This window comes from Botryllus schlosseri, chromosome 7 (genome assembly GCF_051294905.1).
Source record: "Botryllus schlosseri isolate E-star chromosome 7, Bs_hap1, whole genome shotgun sequence".
Lineage (NCBI taxonomy): Eukaryota > Metazoa > Chordata > Ascidiacea > Stolidobranchia > Styelidae > Botryllus > Botryllus schlosseri.
Window position 1 is genome coordinate 22,002,631 of NC_137242.1, and position 20,524 is coordinate 22,023,154.

At 40.5% G+C, this 20,524-nt stretch overlaps 2 protein-coding genes across 2 annotated transcripts in view; both read right to left on the reverse strand.

The window, feature by feature from the left end:
* Positions 1-846: 846 nt before the first annotated feature.
* LOC145442846 (uncharacterized) overlaps positions 847-20,524 on the reverse strand; it is a 38,151-nt gene continuing 18,473 nt past the window's right edge. The window contains exon 7 of the mRNA XM_080320873.1: positions 847-1,078. Within this exon, the coding sequence (XP_080176999.1) occupies positions 932-1,078 (147 nt within the window). The 3' untranslated portion in view covers positions 847-931. The remainder of the gene's footprint in view (positions 1,079-20,524) is intronic.
* On the reverse strand, positions 5,694-18,073 carry LOC145442852 (uncharacterized). The gene is made up of 9 exons (XM_080320881.1): positions 17,859-18,073; positions 14,352-14,542; positions 13,178-13,394; positions 10,363-10,537; positions 8,402-8,557; positions 8,265-8,339; positions 7,925-8,018; positions 6,118-6,239; positions 5,694-6,038 (listed from the first exon to the last, which is right to left on the reverse strand). Exons 1-8 carry the CDS (start codon positions 17,988-17,990, stop codon positions 6,143-6,145), a joined length of 1,137 nt encoding a protein of 378 aa, XP_080177007.1. The 5' UTR covers positions 17,991-18,073; the 3' UTR covers positions 5,694-6,038; positions 6,118-6,142.

Sequence of the window (20,524 nt, forward strand, 5' to 3'; positions counted from 1 at the left end):
ACATACTCCTGAACCGGACCGAGACCACCTCTAGTTCTTGTTGTTGTTTGAGGTATTCGTGGTGTTTGTCGACTACTGCAGTCATTTACACCAGGCCAATTTATTCATTTTCATTCCGTAACTGCCGACTTGTAGCACGGCCCACTTTATACCACTACGCTATCTCGCCACACCTCCACATCTAGTCGATAGACATAGCTTTGCAGGTCTGACGTAATATTAATAGACATTGTGCTCATACATCATTTAAAAATTCACTAGTGGGCGCTAAAAGCGTCCGGAATTTGTGTCACAAAAATATGGCAACCCTACAGCCATAACTGCTTGCAAGGACATAACACTAGCGCAGCGGTATAATCCGTGGCTGCAAAGCCTATGGGTTGCGGGTTCGAGTCCGACCAAGGTTGAATTCAGAATTCCCATACCTAAGTGCTGGAGGTTTATCTAGGCTCCTCCTCGCCACCTCATCCGCGTAAGCGGTGTCTTACAAAAAGCCGAGAAGGGGGCTATAAGTCAGTTGTTACGGAACAAATGAAGAATATCGGCCTGGTGTGAATAACCATAGTATTCAACAAACACCATGAATACCTCAAAACATCACCATACAGAACACCGGTATCACAATTCACGCCTAACAACGATACTTGTTTTCTAGTTTTCGACAACTATGTTTTTTAATGTGCGACTAGAACTAGAACTAGAACTACTCCCTTTTCAAAATCTGCTACCAGAACTAGAACTAGAACTACTCACTATTCAAAATCCGCAACTTAAATTAGAACTAATACTATACTAAAACCCTATACTATACTAAAACCCCATATTATACTAAAACCCTAGTTAGTTGATGTTCAACTAACTATGGATTGTTATTTTGAAAATGATGATTACTTTGGTTGAACAAAATATAGCACAATATGCGCAGCGTTTACTAATCTTCCGGTGCTACTACATCCACGAAGAATACTGTTACGATCGGAGTTACCGACAAAATGACGTTGATCGTAAGTCCAATCAGTAGCTTCATAGAGGCATGCAATGGCGCGCTTACGCAGCAATTCCTCGATTCTGATTGATTCTGAATATGTTTGAAGTTACTGCGATAATGTTTTCTGAGTGTTTGCGGTAATGCTCATCATCATTATGGATGCAGTGCCGGAGGGTGGTTTAATTTAGCTATATAACAGGCAACCAAATAGGTATACTCCGTCGGATTATAGACTCGCATATGTACCTGACGTCAGCATGACGTTTCGAAAATGGGTCTAACATCACCTCGCTTCGTAAAGTGACTTAACTTCTCTTTCAATCTAAACCGTTGTGTTCTATAGTCTTGAGGTGTATCGAAGATACCCCAGCATGATAGCAACCAGTCTTGGAAATTTACCAGTTAACAAGAATTGTCTTTATCGTTTTATAGAACTTCATGGCGGAAACTTGACGCCGCGTTGTTGATATTTGTCGTATCGTATCCATACTCTAACACAGTTAGGGTTACCATACGTCCTCTTTCAAGACGATTTGTCCTCTTTTTTGACTTTTTTGAAAGTGTCCTCGGAGGACGCCCCTTTGTCCTCTTTTTTGAGATTTTGTCCTCTTTTTTGAAATTTTAGGTCACATTTAGAGCAAAATGCGAGTGATATGACGTAAATTAGCACAGAAGTGACGCTCCGGCGGTTATTTCGGAGTGAAAAACGGTGATTTGAGGTCTGAGCGAAAAGTTGACCTTTTTTTTTAGTCGACCGATCACAAAGTGAGAAAAATTCACAGATTCTTGAGAATTCTTCTACGGTTTTGCAAGCCTCAAATTTCTAAAAAAGTGTCCTCTTTTTAGATTTCCAAAATATGGTAAGCCTAAACACAGCGCTTCTTGACCTTTTTCAGTTCGCGTCCCACTTTTCATCCAAATTTCATTGCGCGGCCCACCAGACACGATTTCGCGACAAACGTTCAAACCACTGCTCCTGGCGCCAGTTTTTATGTTTTCAGTGCGGTACAGTTATCTCGTCGCGCCTAGTGGTACAAACACACCATGAATACCACAGACAAAACAGACAATAAAGCGAATATCCAATCAGCAATTCGTGTATTACGACGAATTAACGGGGTATGAGGAGAATGATTTGCGGTAAGTGGGCTGGATTGCTGCATTTCCCGATCAACGTTCGCAAAGACTTTGAAGAAAGAATGCATTTCCATCTCACGCATACACAATATCGCACTGTCGTATTCCACACTCCAATCAATATGATTGTGAAGAAAATCTGACTCCCGAATTGTGAGCACGGTGACGCAGCTTGTGGCGCAAAACAATTTAATTTGGAGCAGGAGAATGTGAAATTACTTTTGTAATCTGGAGAATATAAAGTGTTTGGAATATTAGGAAATTTGATGAGGGCCCTCGAAAATTATTTGAGGTAACAAATTCAACTGCAATCAATGTAGTTCTGAAAGAACTATTCAAGTTCAGTACTCCCAGTCACATATTTGAGGTATCTCTGCATTTCTCTGAGAGCTATAAAGGTGACTAACATTTCAAAACTGGTATTTTGCGAATCATGGAAAACTTATCAAGAAAGGCTTTGATCTTCGGCGATTTCAATGCGCACCACTGGGCATGGAGTGGGGACGTAACAAACAGACGAGGTAGCCTACATACCTATACGATGCATTAGATCAGGGGTTCTCAACCTTTTTGTCTTCACGGACCACCTTCGGACCGTCACGGACCCCGCGGACCCCCACAAAATTTTAGTTCAAATTGAGCTTAATTATCGTGCAATCGTCATCTGTCTCGTGCATATGATAACTGTAGGCTTAGTGATAAACAGCAACAAATTGACTTTTCTTGAAAATAAGATCATACTATTCATTAGGGATGGTGTGATCAGTGGTGGCTTTTGGGGTGAACGAGGTGGGCGGTCGCCCGGGCCCCCTGGTCGAATCCCCCCACTCTTTGGTTTATGCGCTTTTTTTAATGATAATATCGAATAAACATGGAAATCCGTCGACCAAGCAAGAATATGATTACGATTTGTTAGAAAAGTCCCGTATCCCGATAATCATCACGTCTCTGCATGCGGTAGAATTACTTAGTTTTGATGTAGTCTAACCTTGCACACATGCAATAATAGATATGCCCCAACCCAGCCCCGGCCAAACCTTGACGTTGTGAAAGAAAGATAATATTAACAGGGGGAAAGGATGGTCTTGGGGGCGGAGCCCCCAGAATTTACGGTTTGTTTGTTTGTTTTGGGGTATTCATGGTGTTTGTCGACTACTATGGTCATTTACACCAGGCCGATATTCTTCTTATTTTCCGTAACTGCCGACTTATAGCACGGCCCACCTCTAGGCTTTTGTAAGACACCGCTGACGCGGATGAGGTGGCGAGGAGGAGCCTAGGTAAACCTCCAACACTTAGGTATCGAATTCGGAAGTCGACCTCGGTTTACGGTTAGTTACTTCTGGGGGGGCGGTAAGTCTGTCCCAGCCCCCCCCCCCCCCCATTCGTAGGGCCATCACTGGGTGTGATCGTGAGGTTCACGTTCTCGTTCTGTGTGGGAATCTCTCAAATTTAGAGGTGCAAGTTCGCAAACGAACCTTGATAGTTTCTGCACTTTGAACTTTTTTCATTTATTACATTTTTTCACATCTTTATTACATGTTTGGTTAAAATTCTTTTCATTTCACCTTCGGACCACTCTATGCATGACGCTGGCAGCATAAAAAAACAACAACCAAGCATGCACCTTGCCAATCTCAAAAACTTTACTTGCTTTGTTACAAAAGTTTGCTCGAAATAATCAGCCTTCCGTTTGTAAATATTTAGTGACTCTCTAATGTGAGCTTGACCCGCAATCACACAACATCAAGAACGAAATACACTACATGTAGGTAGTCAGCCAATGATGCTCATTACACCAATCAATGGAATTGATAAATCGTCGTCTAATGTAAAAAATCGTTATTGTTATTGTTATTGTTGCCATTGGTACAATGCGAATTTCATGGTCTGTGATTTTGATTGTTGCGTCATACTTTGCCTTTTTGGTTTTTGCATTTATAGCTGTTTAAATCCATTTAGTGTGCCATTAACTCTTGAAAAGAGGCGCCCGAAAAGTATTCGAGTTCAGTAAATATTCTTTTGCAATGGATGTTGTATTGAAAGCTATATTCAAGTTCTGTACCACGAACCAGCTATTTAAAAACCAAATTCTTGCGATCGGGATGTAGGTTACGGTATAACTTGATGATGTATAGTGATATCGGTAGCAAGTATAGAAACCATTTTTACACGATGCTCAATATCAATGTGGCAATAGTTAGACGTCGAATACATTGTCCGGTCTGGCCTAGACCGTTAAGGTCCATAACCGCACTTCACCCCCCCCCTCACCCAACAAAAAACGTTGGTCTTGGGCCCCCATAAGGTGATAAACCGTACTTCTGGGAGGAGGCGTCATAGGTTCACGTTCGCGTTCACACAGAATCTTTCAAAAAGGTTCGCGTCCACACAAACTCGACGACCGAGCATATCAATATCGAATTCGGCGGTCGTTTGAAGCCAGGGTCTTTTTGGCACCGCATTTTCCCAGTGTTTTGTTGACCAAAACTTCACGTCTTCGCTTGTCACGGCACGGAATGGGTTGGCCTCGAAACGAATGTGACTCATGGGACTGCACTCGCTCGATAGAGATCCCAACGGTAAATCATACCAGCAGTCTGTTTTCCATAAAGACTAGTCGGGCAAATCTCATCATGAATTCAAACCAATATGTGTAACACAAAGGTCGTCACATTCTCAATATCAAGACATATTTCCGCGTGTCTCGCATATTGGCTATAGTACGCAACACGGTGACCTTGGATTTGTAAAAATAATCCAGAGGAAATTTTTGCAAGATATCCAACAAATTTTACATACATATTAACAGAACGCTCTGGTCCAGTGGCGACTCAAAATTACACCCATTGCGACCAATACTTTAAGAACCCGTAAAGTGGGAAAATTTGCCATGCAGTAACTTGCAAATGCGAGTCTGTAATGATGGTATTCACTACTACCTTCGTGCCTTGTGCCAATCGAACCTAATGTGCAATCGCGCTACAAATCAGACCGTGACTTTTAAAATACATTCTTAGTTCAACAGGTCGGGTAGAGGTCGGTTATCATTGCGAATGCCACCACCTACTGAAATATGTGGCGGAAATTGCACACGATTTCACATGGATGGAAATTTTTACTGCTTGCGTATGATGTTACCGCGTATTGCTAGTACTTGCCTTGGATAAGCAATTTTATCAGTTGTTCGGCACAGGGCTATGGAGCCGGAACTGGAGCCGGAGCTAAAATTTCAATTGATGGTAACGCAGGATATGGATCGAGTTTTTTTGAATAATATACCTTCTGCTACGATGTTTTTCATAAGATGCTATTATACTACTGTGAAAGAATTAAGACTTGATAGCGGCAATATAATTCATACTTAAGAATGGTATTCGAACACTTCTTTGCGCAGAAATATATGTATTGTGCTCACTGATCATGTTGGTTTGAAACGCTAGGTATTGCAAATATTAGTTCAATTCATGATGTAACGGAGAGTTGGAGCAATTTGAGATTTACGCCTGCTCCAAACTCCTGGGCAGATATAGTGTAAACCCATTAGAAATACAGACATTGCATTAGCTTGGTTTGATCTCTTTATTTAGAAAGAACGGGCATGGGCAGTTTGTATAAGTACTTCACTCCAAGTCGCGCGTCCTTGCACCAGACTGTATTATCGAGTCCGACTTGAAATCACCGACTTGTGCTTTCGACGCCGCACCAATCGTAGCACACACGCTCGTTGCGACCGCATTTGCTTTTCGTCTTTTGATGGCTATGGTAGTGAAACAGGGGCACTTCACAAACGCGTCTTTGCACGCTTTCCGCAGTCCGGCCATGTAACACAGTAAAATCCACGGCACGCACAACGCGTGGAACAGTGTCACGGCGATGGTGACATCGAACAACACCTCGTTAGGAGGCGGGCCTGTCAACATTACCATTCATAAGTACTCATAGCGTGATGTTACATACAAATCACATTATAACATTCTGTCCCGACTTACTCGTTGGACGCACAACGTCTGCGAATCATGAAAGAATCATCGGAGTGACAGATACTGTCACAGATATTGTGAGGGCGATCAGCAACTTCACATTGTCGTGGAGCTTTGGCCGCCTGCTTGAGCTGCAATATTGAAAGAAAATGTTACGTGCCTCGCTTCAGTCAGGAACAGAGGTGAGCACTCGGACAGCTCTAATCGAATCAGAATCACTAATTTCAAGAGTAGCATTAATAATTCTTCTTAAGATAGTAGCAGTTACAATTGAATTATCGTTATATTTTGCGTTCCGCTGTCTTATCAGAATAACATCTTACCCACTCAACTACAACTTATTGATTTCACTTTGTGTAACCTACAACATTGTCGTGCAGCCTTGGTCGCCTGCTGGAATTGCAAAAGTCAATAAATATGCTTTGAAGCAATGCCTTGAATCAGGGTGGAGGCGAGAACACTTGGACATGGACAGCTCTAGCCAAAGGCCCCCAACCGGTTGGGAATTCAAGGGTTTCTAGTGGGAAATAGACACATTTGTTAAACACTATATACAGGATAGCCTATATATTTACGGAGACACATGCGCGCGCGATTACCGTTTGCAGTTAGCTGCTCTGGGGAATGTATGTATCGAAAATTATATTGCATGTTGTTCACAAAAGCTCATTTGTAACTCTGGAAACCAACCACGGTGTCACAAACGCATCCAGCACGCCCAGTATGACGTGAAATAACGCTTTTCGGTATCGGTTCTCAATACGTTTTATGTTGCAGTCATAGGCGATTGTCTTGCGTACTGGTGTGGTTGTGTGTCTTGTGTACTCAAACAAGCAAATACCTGTTCCGTAATGACAAAAGTTAAAAAGAAATACGGCGATATTTTGGGTAGTTGGGAATGAAGACTCTAAATAAATCTAAAGGGAGGAATGAGGACAAAAAGGTTGGGACCACTGGCTCAAACAGAACCGCAATCACCGACACATTTAATTATTGTATATTATATATGTGTACATTTGTGTCGATAAAAGTCATCTATAATTTATGCTAATTACATATATGTAGGGCGGAGATCGTAAAGTTAGCTTATCCGGATGAATGCTAATCGACTGATTACCAATGTTGAGTGTGGCGCATAAAGCTGGATAAGATTCGCGCAAGGATTATAAGAAGTCGTCTGGTTTTAATCCAGTTTAGTAGGTTGCACGGATGATTGGCATTATCCCGGATAACCCAACTTTATGATCTCTGCCCATAATGTATATGCCAATGTAAAGTGTACACTGTACAGTTTCGACTAATATTGAAAGATGAATACGATTCTAATTCCCTCGTAATTTCCTCGTCCCCTTATAGACGTGACGCTCACAAACAAGTGATCTGGTAAGCGCCACTGTCACAATTTTATCAATAATAGTAATACTTATTCTGTTTTACACACCAACGTTACTGACTCGAGTATATATCGCCCGTATATTCCTTGAACACCACTGTGAATTTTGCATCAGATTGCAACGCCCTACTGTTCCTTATATATATATCGACTTTTCAATCAGATAAAATAAAGTGAAAAGGGCAAAAGAAAACAGGAAACAAAAAAAACATCGAGATAATCAGTTTTAGGCTCGTATTAAGCGTCTCCAACGTAGGCGGTCGTGGGCGTCTTCAAGCGACAGCCCGCGTTGCGCTAGGTCAGTCTCCATTGTCGAGCGTCATGTTTTCCGATTCCAGTCACCTCTGCGCCATGGCTCCGTGGGAATGTGATTGATGATGGCGGAGGCTGGTTGCTACTGTTACTGTTGCTACTGTTCCTTACCGAGACTCGATTGTATTTCTGCTGCTTTCAATTGTGAAAGTGCCGTCAGTATTGGCGCCGTTATCGTCACATCTTGAAATTTCGCCGTTAACATCTGCAAAGCAATTGGCACTTTACTTCGATGATCTCTTCCGAATCATGTAAAGAGTACACCAAGTCCACTACATGCGGATGAAACGCTCATGTTGGTATTTGTGCTATGGGCTTTTGAACACCCGAGTTTTCCTCCGCTTTGTATAAGAGGCCTCTCTTGCAAACGCGCATTCGTAACCATAAACAAATTGCCAACATATCGTGGTGTTTGAATATGGAGAAATAACATACAATATAGTTTCAGTACCTTGCTTATATGATGTGTTTTCTTCTTGCTTAGGTTTCGGCGTGTTGCTATCACGGACTACACCGACATGAGCATCTGTACACGTGAAACTGAGTTCGTTATTTGAACCACATTATTGTATTGCGAATCTCACATACCTGCCGCCGGACTGTGGACTTTGACAAATCTTCTAACAACTCTCCCAAGCATTGTAAACATAAAAACAACGGTGATTAGGTAAAACACGGAGGACGTAACGATAAAACTTCCAGTTGTCGGAAACCAAAGCCGGGAGCATACAACATTGCTGGATTCTGCAAATAGTAACGTTTAAAGGACTGAAGGCATAGAATATTAGGCTATACACGTAGTCCAATATGTACCCGAAAAGAATTCAAAGCGAGTCAATAAGAAATGACATGAACGTGACTGTGCATGTGCAATGTGCATACAGATAGTTGGAATCACATCACAAATTTGAAATCAATGTGTTAAAACCGTTAACTATGTCGAATCTGATCATAAGAGTCTACATCGCACTTTGTAGACCGAGCTCAAATCTTAGTTTTGTTAACATCTCGCGATTCATCCATACGTTGAGGACTACTGTGCTATTAGAGCCATGTCCACCCCGCAGTCAACTTTCAGATACAGATTTGAGATATCGGCATGAGCTTGTAAAAACTTAAGACCTACGAGAAATCACTCGCTTTGATAGGTGTGTTGATTATCACGCCATATCAACTTATTTGTTTCATTCGATGGCAGTAGGCTACAAGGTATATAATTTCAAATGATAAGTTCCCTGACAGTGTAACCTCTACGACACCAACAAAATGAATGGCTCAAAAGAATTTAACTTTGCTACAACTCTGAAGAATTTTTGACTTAACGCTATAATTTTGACAAAAATCTGAATGTTTTTGACCTCTCAAAAATAATCGCCCTAGTTATCAGCAATTTAAAGGTAAAAAGTAATAAAGGTGAAAACTGCACATAGTGCACAAGTTTGTGGTCATTGCTAACCTGCGCCCAGAGATATGGTCAAAGTAGTCAACATTGCTAGTTCAATATGAGTATAAATTGGGCAGTAAATTTATACGTAATGACAAGTAGTAGGTATCAATTTCAGAGACATATCAAAACTACTTCAAGTACAAATAGGAAATGAAGATAGTAAAGGTGCTTAAGGAAGTAATTTCAAAAAGTAAATTTTGTGGTTTGTAGTTAATCGGAGGTGGATAAATTCGAAATTGTATAGGCTGCACCTTCGTGTCTAACACAATATGACCCATGATAACATCAATCCATGCAGATCTCGAATATGTATCGGTTGGGTTGCATCTAAAACAAAAATCAATTTAAAACAGACATGAACAAAACAAGGCCCTAATTTAAAACATGTTTTTTTGTTTGTTTTTCAAGCCTACTAATATTCAATTGTGACTTCACAGTGGATTGACGTTGACAATTGTAAATATAGGGTAAATATGCCTTCTTTGACGAAATATCTGTACTTTTAATGTCGAACAGGCTATTTTGAGGGTTTCAACCAGTCTATATCGATATAAGTCGGCTGGATCGGGTGGTAATTTTCCGTAGGCTCATACATGATTTTACAACTTAAAATAAACACTATTAAAAAAATAAAAGCCTTCATTTAAAACATTTTTTTAAACAAGTTGTTTTAAAACAACGTTTGTTTCAAATGCAACCTTAAGTGCAGGTGGGAAAAACCTACGTCATTACTCAGCAAAATTGCAGTATTCTTTGCTGACCACCTCTGATATGAAGCATCAGGATGCCACCGCAACTGGCCTAATGATTCTTTTACACCTAAGCGGTTATGCAGTCTGCGATAGTGAGTGACAGTACAAAAAAGAAATCATACATATACAGAATGGAAAATATCTGCCGTGCGAGAGGAAATTGATCAACGTAATACATCCAATAAAGTTATTTAGCATATAATTTATGATGGTTGGTTTGTCGATTTGAAAATCAACCCGACTGAAGGCCGAAATAAGTTTTCCACTTCAAGCCCTAATCCAGCCCGAACCCGGGATGTCCGACCAGGTACTTAATATAATAGCATAGCATAATAGCATTAAATTTATACCTGGTGGGGAGCACTCATCGTGGATTGATCTGTAAGTAGGTAAGCAAGTGCAGTAGTTCAGACAATTCCAATCCACTTCGGTCGGAATGCAGAGTAGAATCGGAATCATCCAGGACAGAGACAATTGCAAAGCAGCTTGCCCCCTCTTTCCGAGTGTCTTATGCCGTCCAGCCGTCTTTTAGAAGCGATGTAAAGGTTACCGTGTGCCAGGACGGATGCATACATGTCGGCCTAACAATAGCTCTCGGACTATTCTATCTGTTATGGCAATGAAAATGTGTTATTTGATTTGGTTCATTAACTATTTTGTATCATCTGGTTAGAATCGACAAAGTGCCTGTAAAATTTTCACACACCGTGTGTTGCTATCATAATGACATATTTGCATATAGCCTTTGTATGAATAATTTTATAAGTTTCCAAGTGACTAACCGAAAACCTGAGTCGCATCTAGTATCAGATTGGCTTTTTTGTGGTAACTATCCGAATCGTGTAGACTGTAATTAAGTAAACATTTAATAAAGCACACTGATGTTTCAACATAAATTCATGACCACAAAACTGTGATCTCTTACACATGTTCAACATTTTAAGCGCCAGGATATATCACGTCTGTAGATTTATACAGCCGGCTAGTGCAGGGGTAGCCAGCCTGCGGCCGTAGAAGGAAATCTGTGCGGTCGTGGACACGACATTTAATTAGTATGTGTTGGCGGCCGTCGATAAGCAATTTAAATTTACGAATTGACTCCCGATTCGTGGATTCAAGGAATATTCATTTTTAAATTTTAATATATGGTAGGGCCCTTTCCAATCAGCGACCACAGTACAGATTCGCCTCAAATTGAAATACAAACTCGCAATCCCCACGATACCGATAATTCTGATGGGACGTGAATAAATAACGGCATGCAACAAAGTGACTAATAACAATTGGCCCACCAAAGACGCATCATCATTTATAACTTGACCTAAATTTTAGAAAACATTCCCCCCATCAGCTTTACCAGTGAATCTGATCACATGGGCTAAGAAAGGATAAATGTTTGATAGTAATATATAAACTACTAATATCAATAACGGAATTCATTGGTGAAACTGAAAAAATGTTCGCACTTCACACGACTATGTGCATGACCACCAGCGACTTTGGGGCGTATATTAATCCTATGATAAAATAGCTTAGTCCGGAGTTCACCGAAAATGGCCACATACTCTTTAGCATGGGTACTTGGCGTCCAGCTAGTCCATTACGACTATGCCCTGGAATGCGGCTGTAGGCCACCCCTGCGTTAATGTTTAATTGAGATGATATTACAGTTCATCTATAGCTAGTCTGTACCAGTGGTTCTCAACCTTTATAACCTCGCGACACCCTTTGAATGGGAAAAATAGTTCGCGGCACATCACCACTTTGAGTACACCGATATTTGCGAAGCTATAATGAAAACAAAAATGTCATCGACCTACGTCATATTACTGATCAGCCCCCGGTTCTAATGGCGGTGATTATTAATAGTCAATGACTTTGTTCTCATCGCCTGTTAGTGTGTGTGTGTGTGTGTGTGTGCCTGCCTGTTTTTGTAGCTCAGTGTGAGGACCTTATTGAGTCACAGATATGGGAGTTGGCGTAACAATGATTTATTGGGCCGCCGTCGCAGTGTTGGGATGACTCGAATCAGACTCGAGTCAACTTTTTCGTATGACTTGACTTGAATCGAGTCACTCTGCAAAAATGACTTGACTTGACTCGGCGCTTCAGAAATGTGGATTGAGTCGTGACTCGGTGCAACATTTACGAGTCAATTTGAATTAAATCAATGTATCACCGATTGTACGTTGGACTATAGATAACTAACCTACGGATAGATTCGCCACACCCGTCGTCACGCTTGCTTGCCCGGAGGAAATTACTGCTTAGCAATCTGAACGCAACATAATTGCAAATCCCATAGCTAACGACTCGCGTGCTTAAATTCAATAAAGCTGATCTTATTTGAAAGCTACTGTCGCACTGATTCCGGGAATATACATTAAAATCTAAGCAGGGAAATACACCTCGAAGTCTGAAATTCGGCATTGTTCTGAACTACTGGAATTCTTCATAGGGTCAGATTTAGTTAAAATAAAAAAATTCATGTAAAGACTTCTCAGTTTTTAAGTCAAAAACGTTTTTTCATGCCAAACTACTTCGTAAGGACAGACAGCTTCAACCATATATGAGGACAAGTAGTCCAATGTTACAATTATGTGCGAAAACACCTAATTTGCATACGTGAGGTCGAAATTTGGTCAAAATAAAGTTTTGTTTACGTAAAAAAATGTCAAAATTTTCATACTTCAGGTTAAAATCTTCCGTTTTTTAGGTTAAAAAAAGAAAAGCCCTACTGACAAAGGACAGGAAAGGGCGTCTAAAAGATAGTTGAAAAGATAAAGATCGATCACTGTTTCATAGGTGAATTTTGAAGAGACGGTACTTAGTCGTTCCAGCATCCTCCTATCTGTTTAGTATAACTCATCGTGTCTTGTGCATCATATCGCATATTTCATGTATCTCGAACGGATAGTGATAATATAATGGCCGATCACACCGATTAAATCTGGTCCTAATGCTACTAGAATTTGGATGTCTTTAATTTTTGTTATTTGTTGACGGAATCCCTCTTTACCTCACTTTCTGGTGGTACTCTTGCAGCACTTCAGTTGGGAGCCACTGGTCTATACTTCAATTATATTATGAAAACAGTCTAAGCATTTCAATCTTGTACCAATGCTGTGAAATACGTATGTATTTTTAGCATATATGCGTTACTACCGTAAGAAATCCAAGATTTTTCGTGGAGGGCCTGCTGTCTTTTCGTGACTTCTTTTGGTCCGTGATGGTGCGACTGACAAAATAGGCGTTATCCCCGACCGCGTACACCATGCTCCCCACGTTAAGTTCCATGACTAGTAACATCGCGACCATCAATCCCCTTCTGAAAGAATAGCCCCGCATCACCTGCACGTGACTGGAGTCATCTTGATTGAATCTGAATAAAGCGTCTCGGCTATCAGTGTCTCGGTTGCGTCCGCTGCATGATTAAATCCGTACTTTACTCGACAAAAGGATGAGCATTGCGCAACCATAGCATGTCGCCAGGCAAATGAGTAATACTACGCGATGTCATGACAAAGTCGATATCGTATTTATAGGATTGTAAAGGTTTTCGGTATATTATAACGGCTCCCACCACATGGAGGCTATAGGGGATGGATGTCGTATTTTCAATCCAAATCTGGCATTATATCTGATTTAAATTCGTGTATTTAATTATAGGTGGTGCTGCATATTCGCACATAATATAGCGTTTTGTGAAATAACTCTATAGTTGGTTTTAAATGTGATTCCTAACCTACCATGTTTCCCATTCAAACTCGGTCGATTTTCATATCCAAATTCATGTTGAGTATTCGTTTTGTTCGGATATCTGACGTCATTTTACATCAGGCTGATATTCTTATTTTGGGATTGATGAGCTTCTGGGAATTGGTATAACCCAGAGATGATCAGCACTCGGCCCGCGGGACTGCGCGAGCTTCGCTTTGCATAACATCAAGCTATACTAATAAGCATAAGACGATAATATGCGACAATAATTGTTGCTGTTGTTTATTTAAAAAAGTAGGTGCTTATCACCTGTTGGTCTTTTACACCACGGCCAACGATTGCTTACAAAAATATCTTACGTCTATATGCAGTCAACTTGCATTTCCAATCTGATTCATACCATATATACCTATAGACAAACACTGTTTTTCCTGTTTCTCATGAACTCATTCAGCATATAGGCAATGAGCTAATACACATCTATTAATTGAGATTGTAACATGGATTAAGTAATGATATGTAAACTTTATCAAAGTCGATTAAACGTTACTACACGTAGTTTCTGGACTGGTTTAATTAAAATATATTCTTGACGTTCCGAAAGAAGAAAACTATTGACCTTTGCAGCACTCCCCCATCTACGATACCGTCGTCGAAATGGCACATGATATGCAGCACGTCATACGTAGCAACAAGGCAAAAGCAGATCACGGACAGCAGACAACTGGCTGCGTAGAGATAGACGATGTTGGGACGTAGCTTCCCCCAACTCAGTCCGATTGCAGTCAATAAAATTCCATTCGAAATCGTCTGAATGCATGGTGCATGTGAAGCGGAAACTGCTATCGGCAATGGATAAACCAACAATTATAAAGACAGCAGTCCTTTCTATCAAAAGTTGTACCAGATATGAAATATTTGAAGAGCTTCTTGGAGGTACAGAACTTCAATATACAATTAAATAGTATATTCATATTGAAATGAACCCGAATATTTTCGGCTGACACTCGTCAGGGGTAATCGTCAGCAACTAGTAGAGAATTGGAAAGAACATTGTATATCAACAATCGTATCATGCAGCAATTAGAGCTTATTGTCTCTGGTGATCTGTATTAGAAGCGTAGCTAACCAACTATCTTGGAATTTCGGCTATACTTGAATACTTAACTCGAGAAGCTGTTCCTTGGGTGAAGTTCTTCGTAACAGATATATACTCAATACAATGGTTTATTCGACGTTGATGCAGTAGTAGCGTATAGAGTCTCAATCATAATAAATTAGATATGAAATAACATAATGCCAGTTATATTTTTACAGTGAGTTCATGGCCATTATGGATCAAGCAGCCAATCACAATTACATGTTGAAAAAGATTTGTTCATCTTATCTTGGACTGTGTAGTGTGTATGTGTGTGTAGTGTGCACGCACGCAGCACGCAGACACGTATGTCGCGTATCTTGATGAGTTGTGATTTTGATTTCACAGCGCGCTCATACCGAGAAGAGTTGGCCCACTATAGAACAAATTTCAACTTCTCCAAATCACATAAGCATCATAGCTAACCAGTCCTTCCCAAATAGATTAGAATGGTAATTATAATGCGTCTCCAAAACTAGGAAATTAAAGTAAATTACAAATAACAAAGAAATACAACAATAATCGAGACGGGTTCACACGAAATCAAACTTAATTATCATAGCCTATGCATGATAATCGCGAACGGCATTATACCTTTACCAGGACTAACTCGTTTCGCGCCATACATATCTCCTGTAGAATTTCCACGAACACTAGAAATTTCAATAGAATTAAAATTCCAGGATAGAAACATTTTAAAAATTATATTATAATTCGATTATCATCATTTCACTCCAATTAGTCTAATTAGATGTCTGGATTGCTTTTTCTCAAATTGTTTGGTTTACAGCAGTGGTTCTTATCCTTTTCTCCCAACACCCCTTTCGGTAAATTTTCATGGTGAGGCGCCCCCTCCCCATATTTTAAGGACTGTACTAAATACGACGGGGCAGAAGTCCTGGTTCAGTCGATAATTTCGGATAATTTCTGGATCTGATCAAGATTCTTATAACAAATGTTGGGTACGGGCTCGTGCGTATCGGGTTAGTGCCCAATTTACAGACCCCGATTTGGTGGCGTTGTATTTAATAGCTCTCGAAAACAGGGATACTTAGTTAATCATCATCTTCATTTTAATAAAATTTTTATCAAATCAATGCACCACAAGATTGCGATATAATAAAGAGGTAAGAGTTGCCGAAACGTTGTTCAGAAAGCTCCAAAGCATGTCTTACGGTGCAAATAGCTCGCACTCTCAAAAGTGGTATATAACCAATCATCCCTAGATTTCGAGACACAATGTGCTGCAATATCCAATACCTAAGTTCAAAACCCCCAACTAGTGTGCTGGATCTGTGTTAGTACGCGCATGATGTGCAAAAACTACATTATAGATGACTTATAGTAACCATTGCATTCGTGGAAACATTTAATACGACGTCGATATATTTCGCGTCAAGCGCGACGAAAATTCTGGTTAATAATTGATGAATTTTGTCAAAATTAAATTTGCCACCACTTCTCAAAAATATATAGAACTATGGATACTATAGTAGGCTTACCATATTTTGGAAATCTAAAAAGAGGACACTTTTTCAGAAATTTGAGACTCACAAAACCGGAGAGGAATTCTCAAAATTCGGTGAACTGTTCCCACTTGGTGATCGGTTGACTAAAAAAAAGGTCAACTTTCCCGCCCAGAGCCCAAAATACCGTTTCTTCCTCCACATTAACGGGTGGTTGACTAAAAAAAAGGTCATGTTTTCGCTCAGAGCGTCGCTGCTGTGCTAATTTACGGCATATCACTCGCATTTTGCTCTAAATATGACCTCAATTTTCAAAAAAGAGGGCAAAATCTCAAAAAAGAGGACAAAAGGGCGTCCTCCGAGGACACTTTCTAAAAAGTCAAAAAAGAGAACAAATCCTCTTAAAAGAGGACGTATGGTAACCCTATACTATAGAAGTTTGCATCCATATGACAATTGCTACACCATCTGTACTGTTACGCCATTTTTATGCGCCCCATAGCGTCCCAGCGTCACCCATATCGTTCCGTGATTGTTTCCGTCCCCTTTGGAATCCAAATCGCTCTCAGGGGCGCTAGCAACAGGGTTAAGAACAACTGGCTTACATAGATCCAAAAGTCGCGCTCCAGTGAAACTTTTCATGCGTGTCGTGGTGACACGGTCTACTGTGATTCCATTGTGACGCAACCTACTCGACTATATCGGCATAAACATTTTCACCGCACTGAAGCGGTTGCTTATTTGTTGTTGTTTCCACTCGTGATCGCAATTCTCTGATCAACACATTTACGCTCACACGTAAGGTTTCTTTTCAGTTCTCTCGATTGCGACAGAAGATCTGTTAGGTAAACAAGACCCATTTCTTGAAATCTACATATGAGCTCAAACCGTTGCCCTAGATTTCGAAAGTTTCCGACCTTTGCAAACGAACAGTTAATTACCCACACGGGGAAGCGAGTGGCACAGTGTGATAAGCGACACCGTCACGACACCAATGATTGCTGGCACGATTCTCGTTTCGGCCAAGTTTCTATGTGTCGGAGGTTTATGTGGGCTACTCATCGCCGAGCCCGCTGAAAGTACAGCATCTTAAAAAGACCAGGCAAAGAGTGAGCCGAGCTCCGAAGTCGGCAGCGGAGTCCCGTAACTGGATGTGAGAATGCGAGAGTGACTGAAGTTTGGGAGTGAGCGAGCATGGAAAGTCCACAAGACCAAAGAGCAAAGACACTGAACTTTATAAAGATTCAATGTCGTGGCGCATAAGCCTGCACATGTCATAAGCGCCACTGTCGTCATTGTGCTATCATAATAATAATATTACCCACACGCAGCACTGTCGTGTAATGCTACTATATGTAGTTTGTTGAACGACGCGAGAGCAGCTACATAGTGATTCCCGTACTGCATAATGTTCACTACAAATATGTAAATCCGATATGGGTTGTCACATTGCACGATAAGGCTAAATCATTTCTCTACCACGTATAAATGAAACAATCTACTACCACACAAGATTACGTACCGGTATCACCAAAAAAGTAAGATATACTCCAATCACTTCTACCGGTATATCCTCCATGGTACAAATATCTTGACTGCCGTTCTCGTTTTCGACGGTCGCGTTCAGGGCTACCCTGGAAGTTACGTTATCCATCCTTAATGTCGTTCGCTGCTAAACAGTGAGCTGTACGATCGATCTCTGAAGTAGTAATAATTTTAATGTCCTCGAATTTCCGATATGACCATGACTAAATTTGCGTATGGTATCTGAATTTGAGAGTGTTATATTTTCATGCGATGACTGGCGTTCTGTGGACACTGAGCAGTTACATGAGAACTTTTTGTACGGATGTATATCTGCGTCTGCGTTGTGACTAAACTGTAGTGATACAAATGTATTATTCTTTTAGAGAGTGCGCCGAGTTATCGGTTTAGTTTCTGATATACTTGAGTTCATCTTTGGCGGAATGAATAACACGATGAATAATGATTTGTGTCAGTAAATATAAAAAAGTGGATCAATATGCTTATATAACTTACATTGCCCACTGTCCAGCAGTGTTGGGATGAATCAATAAATGACTTGACTCGAGTCAGACTCGAGTCACTTTTTTCGTTATGACTAGACTTGACTCCAGTCACTTTGCAAAAATGACTTGACTTGACTGGAATCGGCGTTTCAAAAATGTGAATTGACTCGTGACTCGGAGCAAAATTTACGAGTCTATTTCACGTCATCAAGAAATCGGTGTCGATAAAAATTGCTGTCTCTTTCATATGTTCAGATTGTTCTCGAAATCTCGATACGCCAGTGTGAGCTGTGAGAGCGACCAATTTCATTCATTCTATAACAAATAAATTGAACGCAAACGAAGTGATTGGAGCTTACAGCGTACGTTGTTGGTAACTAGTAGGAAAGAAATATAATAGCAAAGTCTCCATCTCTGTTCTATCGACTGTTCAGGGGTTATTGGTGCCCGATACTCACCTTAACCGAACCTCTTGTATGGTTTATATTGCATTCGAACATAGTTTATATTTCTCATCAACCATTGGCGCAGGCTTCGATTGTATCTCATGGATATGTAGGCCAACTTGTGTAATACATCGTATCAATTCGTTTAAACTATCTGATGATCCGTAATCTATCCTGTATTATATACCTATTATGCAGTTAAGTATGTAGTTCAGCTATTCTACGCATGTGTGAGCTATACATCGCCTTTTTGCATGCCCATTTAATTACATATTCGGTCATCGATTTAAAATAGAGGGCGAATACAATGACTTATTCATACCTCGTGTATTTCGAAAAGAAAACTTGACTTGAATTGTGACTTGACTCGACTTGACTCGAATTACCTCCATAAATTGAGTGACTTGGCTCGACTCGAGTCACATTCAAAAATCGATTGACTTTACTTGACTCGACTCAAAATTTGCAATGACTCGAAATGACTTGTGACTCGCAGGTAGTGACTTGATACCAACACTGCTGTCCTGTGTAAAATTGGCTAGTGACAGAACTAGATCGAAAAAGGAGCGATCGAAAAAATTAACGAAGCTTACATCAAACATGCCATTTTTCTCGCATTTGCGCTAATTTGGTATATGAACAATTATCATGATTCACTTTTACGATGATCACTCTTTCCCAGTGCTTATCGTGAAAGTAATCTCGATATGCCCCATATAGGATAATATATTTCGCACTCGAAACATTTCTATTTCCAGTCCGCTATTGTATCCCAGAATGTAGGCCTACGTCGTTGACTTGAAACAACCAATCAACGTCAATATCGTGTACAATAATGTGGGAGGCTCTCAGCAACTAAAAGGATCTAGCGTGCTGTCGATGATTGTGCAATTGTCATTATATTAAGCAAACTAGGCATGTTTTGTCATAAGGTGGTAGAGAGATGGGTTAGGCAAGAGGTCTCAAACACGCGGCCCGCGAGAGCATTTTGTGCGGCCCGCGACGGCATTTTGGAATTTAGAGTATTCGACAATATATTCCACATATCCACATATCTTTTTTAGATATAAGAACTTGAAGTTCACCCTACATCTACTATAGAAACACTGAAATCTCAACAAACTACACTATCACATCACGTTTAAAAGCTACCATGCGGTAAAAGATCAGCTATTACGTCACATTTCTAGTTCATGATGATAAAACGTAAAATTACCAAATTTCGGATTGACTAGGTGATTAAATAAAAATGACTCGAGTTGAGTCGAGTCAAACGTTAAAATCAGAGGACTTGCGACCCGGGACGGTAACTTGGCAATCCTACGGATGCAACAATCTATGAAACTGTCATGGGGAATAGTAATATGTCAAAAAGCCGTAGCTTGTGTTGCGTAGGGTATCTATCTAATCAGGTCAGTATGGCAACCACCTGCATTATGTGACCCCCGTGACGAATAGTTGGTTATACATGCAGGGATTTGTCTGATCTCTATCCGTGTTATTGTCGATGGCAAGTAAGGTAGTAGTACGCTCCACAGCTGTAGCAGCAATGAATTCATCGGCGATTGGACACCTACTTATCACGACCCGGATTAGGCTACACCGCTAATATGCTCTGATATCAGATCAACCTCCAGTAGATTTTCAAATATTCTACATAAAATTGTGGCACGTCAAAGGTCCACTATAGCAACATATTATAACCCGACAGT

Bases quoted from the DNA above. Each gene is read 5' to 3' on its own strand.
- LOC145442852 (XM_080320881.1), bottom strand. From the start codon at position 17,990: ATGGATAACGTAACTTCCAGGGTAGCCCTGAACGCGACCGTCGAAAAC. The intron at 14,543-17,858 runs GTACGTAATCTT...CCATGCATTCAG, and splicing joins TTACTTTTTTGGTGATACCG to ACGATTTCGAATGGAATTTT. The intron at 6,240-7,924 runs GTAAGGAACAGT...TCAATATTGCAG, and splicing joins AGAAATACAATCGAGTCTCG to CTCAAGCAGGCGGCCAAAGC.